Source organism: Gracilinanus agilis, unplaced genomic scaffold (genome assembly GCF_016433145.1).
Source record: "Gracilinanus agilis isolate LMUSP501 unplaced genomic scaffold, AgileGrace unplaced_scaffold7682, whole genome shotgun sequence".
In the NCBI taxonomy this organism is placed as follows: domain Eukaryota; kingdom Metazoa; phylum Chordata; class Mammalia; order Didelphimorphia; family Didelphidae; genus Gracilinanus; species Gracilinanus agilis.
The window spans coordinates 1054-6583 of record NW_025398388.1 but is presented as its reverse complement, the minus strand read 5'-3'; the positions used below and the strand labels follow the sequence as shown (position 1 = coordinate 6583).

At 45.7% G+C, this 5530-nt stretch overlaps 1 protein-coding gene across 1 annotated transcript; it reads left to right on the top strand.

Annotated features, from left to right (window-relative positions):
- Window positions 1-4575: 4575 nt before the first annotated feature.
- Window positions 4576-5229, top strand: COPS9 (COP9 signalosome subunit 9; the record flags this gene model as incomplete). Its single annotated transcript, XM_044685238.1, has 2 exons — window positions 4576-4732; window positions 5157-5229. Coding segments are annotated over exons 1-2 (136 nt in total), but the record flags the coding sequence as incomplete, so codon positions are not given.
- Between the last annotated feature and the right edge of the window lie 301 nt (window positions 5230-5530).

Sequence of the window (5530 nt, the reverse complement as noted above, 5' to 3'; positions counted from 1 at the left end):
AGGAAGGAAGGAAGGAAGGAAGGAAGGAAGGAAGGAAGGGAGGGAGGAAGGGAGGGAGGGAGGAAAGAGGGAAGGAAGGAACGAAGGAAAGAGGGAGGGAGAGAGGAAGTGAGAGAAGGTGGGAGAGAGGGAGGGAGGAAGGAAGGAAAGAAGGGAGAGATGGAGGGAGGGAAAGAGGGAAGGAGGAAGGAAGGAAGAGCCTGAATTTGAATTTCTAGTACTGCTCTCCTTCTATGATGACACTGCTCCCAAATAGCTAGTACTTGACTGAGGAAGGATTTGAACATGACTCCGAGGTTAATACTCTACCCACTCTCCCACACTGTTCAAGACAACTAGAAGAGGTACTTTATTAGGTCACATCTATCTTTTTATTTCCACAAAAGCATACATATTCTCTTAGTTGCTGATTCTAACTTCGATTTATTGTGGGAGGACTTTCTCCTTAAATCTAACCTGATTCCTTTTTCCATCTAAAGAAGAAACAGAATGGAATCAATCCTGTGATCAAGTGTGACCCCTTAGGTTTCCCAACATTTAACCACAGATTACTGGTCAGATCTCTATGCCTTAGAACATCCTTTGGTCAGTGGCCATTTTTGAAATTTGCCTTGGGCTTAGAGATCTGAGACTAGATGGGGCCCTAGAGGCCATGTAGTCTAGCTCTCTCATTTTATAGATGAGGAAATTGAGGTCCTAGAGGTGAAATGTCTTGGCTAGGACAAACAGCAAGCATTATTTGTAAGGGATTTGAGCTAGATGACGCATTCCAGACTCCAGACTCTAAAATCTATGGTCTGATAATTTTCCACTCCCTGCATGAAGAATTGGGATAAACCATTCCCATCATCCACCATTGCTAAAGGGTTGTTAGATTCAGTCTGGAATGTTGTGTTGGAATCTGAGTACCCCACTTTGAGGGACATTGAAATGCCTCTGTAGAGACATTGCTCTGTAGAGGAACATGGTCAAGATGATGAAGGGGCTGAGACTCATGGCAAATGAAGAACAGCTAAAGGAATTGCAGCAGCTTATCTGGAAGATAGTGGATATTATAGCTGACTCCAAGTATCTCAGCACTCTCTTAGGGAAGAGAGATTACTCATTCTTCATAGAAATGAAGACTCTTACAAAGAGGTGGGTTTCAGTTCAGTCTGGGAAGAACTTCATAGCAATTAGAACTGCTCAAAAATCATGCAAGATGCCACCTGAGAGAGTGAAGACCTCATCGCTGGAAATGTCCAAACAGAGATTTGACCATGTGTCAGGGATGTTGTAGAGGAGAATAGCATAAGTAGAGAATTAGAATAAAAACAGTATATAGGTAGCTAATAGTGCTGAATTTGGATATACAAAACCTGGTTTCGAATCCCAGTTTTGTCACTTAACATGTGGCCTTAAGTCACTTAAATTTTGGGGGCCTCTGTTTCTTCATTTGCAAAATATAATGTTGAAGCAGAAGAGTCAAGATGGTAGAGTAGAAGCACAAAAAGTGAGAACTCTCCAACCAACCTTAAAATAATACCTCAAAATGAATACTGGCATGACAGAACCAATGGGGATGGGGTTGGAGTAAAGCAACTCTTCTGCAGAAAACAATTTGGGGAGAGACGGGAGGTCCTAGGTTCAAATCTGGCCACAGACACTTCCCAGCTGTGTGACCCTGGACAAGTCACTTGACCCCTATTGCCTACCCTTACCACTCTTCTGCCTTGGAGCCAATACACAGTATCGGCTCCAACATGGAAGGTAAAGGGTTTAAAAAAAAAAAAGAATACAATTTGGGAGGTAAACAGAGAGAGACTATTTCACTGGGGTGAGGAAAGCATAGCTAGCAGCAAATCCATGCCAAGGAGAACCAGCACAGGCCAACAGCAAGGCACCCACCCCTCACCTCCTGCTTCAGGTTCTGAACCTGGGCCCAAACCAACTTTGAGATCATGAGACCCTCCTTAAGTCAATAGCAAAATACTCTATGCTCACCTCTTGAAATTCCAAGCCCTAGTGCAAGCCTGCAGTGAGGCCCTAAACCTTACCACACCTGGCTCGTGCTATTCTAAGGGGAGGCCCAGAACCCAGCCCCCCAAGCCTGCACTGTGGTCCCACGCCCCAGGGAAAGGCAGTCTGCAGCATGCCTGGCTGGTATGAGCCCAGAGTAAAGCTCCAAGCCCCTGCCCAAGGTTGCAGTGAGGCCCAAACCCCACTACAACCTCAGCAAAAGGCAGTCCATACTGCCCCTGGTTGGAGCTAGTTAAGCCTGCACTGAGGCCCCAAGCCCCAGGGCAAAGCAGTCTGCAGTGTATCTGGCCTGTGTAAGCCCAGAGTGAGGATGAGAGCCCCTGCCCAGACTTGAGGTGAGGCTCTGAACCCCATTATAAGGTAGCTCACAATGCTCTGAGTCCTGCAAGGGATCAGCAGGCTCTAGAGGAGACAATTAGCAGGGAGAGGCAGCTTTCAGAGTTTCCAGCCCACAGGCCATTATACCAAGAACTGAAGCTTGTAGAAACCGAGAACTAGAGCTGAGGGCAGCATCAAGGAAAAACTGAAGTTGAAGAGAGTATATTCTCTATCCTGAAAACAGAGCCCACCTTTAAGATAAAAATAAAAGTTAAAAAAAAAAAGGCTGGAGAAATGAGCAAATAGCAAATAAATAAATAAATGCCCAACCAGTGAAAATTGTTACGGAAAAGAAAAAGAGCAAGGCACATTCTCAGAAGGGGGTGGTGAGATCAAAACAGCCACAAACAAAACTTCAAAGAAAAATGGGAATTAGTCTGAGCCTCTGGAAGAGTTCAAAAAGGAATTTAAAAATCAAATAACAGAGACAAGAAAAATGGGAAAGAGAAATGAAAGCAATGCATGAAGAAAAGTTTAAAAACCAGAATTAGTCAAATGGAAAAGGAGGTACAAAAATAAAATATAAAGTTGTATTTTCTTTCTTTAGCTCTAGATTTATGATCCTTCAAAGATAGTATTATCTTTGTGAATAGAGAGAATAGAGAGTGAATAGAGAGTTGTCCCTGAAAGCAGAAAGACCTGGTTCCAAGGAAGAAGTAGGTCAAATCCTATTTCTGACATGTTCTGTCCCTAATGACCTTGAATAGGATATTTAGAGTTTTGGGGTGTCCATACAACACTCTAAGGGTCTAACTCTCTAAGCTTGAGATGATAATGAAATTATAAGTACAATCTTGTTGATCTTCCAAAGAATAGACGTTTTGCAGTCAACAAACAAGACGAGTAAGGTCTTGTATCCTTTGTGCCTTCAGTCTCTTGTGTGATTGTAAAGATGTCCTCTGCTGGAGAACATCAGTTATGATATTCTGTTTTCTTCTCAACATCAACCCCAAGGATGTCTTCAATACAGGGCACAGATGACTTGCACAAAGGAGTTATAGAAATGGGAAAGTAGTCATATAGATCAGCACTAGTAATAGCATCTTTTCTCCCCTTCTCCCATACCAAGTGTAACCCTTTTAGATATCGGGAAGATGTAATTCCTCAAAAACCTTCAAAATCCAGCTGCCTTCAGTGTGCTACATATATATGGGTAAGTCCAGCTGCTTTTGCCATTTTGGTTTTCCTTAGTTATATCTACTTGTCCATGTTTTAACTTGTTGGCTGTGCTAACAAGGGTCCAAGGTCTCTTTGCATCTTCTCCTTCCATAAAAGTAATGCAGAACAGTGAGGGTTCACAGTCAAAGAAGATACTATCTCATAGAAAAGGTAAGCTGCTTCCCTATAAGCAACAGGGATGAGATTTGAACCCAGGTCCTCTGACTTCAAAGCAATTGTTTTTTCCACTGTACATTAGTTTAATATACACAGCATATTAGTTTAATGCCTTCAGTTGATTGACTAAAGAGAAGGTGTTCTCACCTGATCAAGGTGGCAAGGCCAGAATATTTTGTTTGTTAATCAGTTGGTTTGGGGGGAAATAATCAATTCTCTTACAAAGTAACAAGAATGAGACTCCATGCCCTCAAGGAGCTTACATTCTACCAGAGAATTCAAAGTATATGCAGATTTGTCATCCATCAACCAACAATGCATTTATTAAGCATCTACTGTGTGCCAAGCTTTGGGGATATAAATGCAAAGGATGAAGCCATTCTTGCCCTTAAGGTGCTTGCATTTTTTTAAAGCCCTTCCCTTCTATCGAAGAATCAATACTGTTTATTGGTTCCAAAGCATAAAAGTGGTAAAGGCTAGCAATTGGGGTTAAGTGACTTGACCAGGGTCACACAGTTAAAAGTGGCCAATTTTGTCTGTGGCCAACCTCCAGGCTCCAAGCTCTACTAAGCCAATTAGCTGCCCTACGTGCTTTCCACTTTAAAAAAATAATTTTTTAATGAAAAAAATCATTTTAGCGCAAGAAGGGAAAACAAAAACGATTCTCTTCCTTAAGTTGCTACTCCTTACTCCATACTGGAGCAATTTGCTCAGTGATCCTGGCCCTTTGCCAGGAATACCTAAAGGTAACCAAAATACCATAGAGAAGGTGGTTCTCCACTGCCTACACATGCTGCGCAGGCGCGTGCGCACACCGGAAGTGCTTCCATCGGAGCCGGAAATCAGTGCACAGCCAGCCACAGAGGGGGCGGAGCGTGCTGCGAATAAGACGACCGTGACGTGCTGGGCCGAAACGGAACGACCGACCGACGGGATCATGAAGCCCGCTGTGGACGAGATGTTCCCCGAGGGAGCTGGGCCCTACGTAGACCTGGATGAGGTGACGGCCGGAGCGGGAGCCGGGCCTGAGGCCTAGCCTGGGATCGCGGGAAGGGCGGGGGCAGAGGTCACGTGAGCGGGGCTGGGGCGGGGAGAGCGGTTTGCTGTGGGTAGAGCTATGAGGTGGGCGGGGCTCTCCGGGGAGCGATTCCCCACCGGCCTCGGCTCCTCTTCCCTTATGAATAGACCCGGTAGAAGTCAGGCGTAGGCGTCCTCCTGTCCCCTATTTTCAGCTGGGTCTCCCTTCGGCTCCTGCTTCTGTTTCCTGCATAGAAATGAAAGAAAGAATGTGATTAGTGCTCCCTGGTGGCAGTTAAGGAGGGCGCCCAGAGCCAGGGCTGCCCAGCGGGCGGCCCCAACACTGTCCCCCTCTTTGCACTTCTCTCATTCAAACGACTGATGGCGACCTTTCTCCCATTTGCCAGGCGGGGGGCAGCACGGGCCTGCTGATGGACCTGGCAGCCAATGAGAAGGCCGTCCATGCAGATTTCTTTAATGGTAAGGACCTACGCTGGCCTTGGGATTGCAGCTCTTCCTAGGGTTCGAATCTGGGTGCGCTGCTGGGCTCATTGACTACCTTTGTTAGCTCGGGGCCATGGAGCAGTTAGGTCCTCGGGAGAAACACAGCAAACAGTCACAACTTTGGATATCAGAAACGTGTATTTAGAAGATTCAGAGGAGCGTGGCCCAGCTTAGACTCTGGCGCCCCCTCCTCTTCTCCCTTGTAAACTAAACGTTGGGGCAGCGACCCCAAAGAGCCCAGAATGAAAACTGACCGCCTCACCCAAGTAGCGCATGC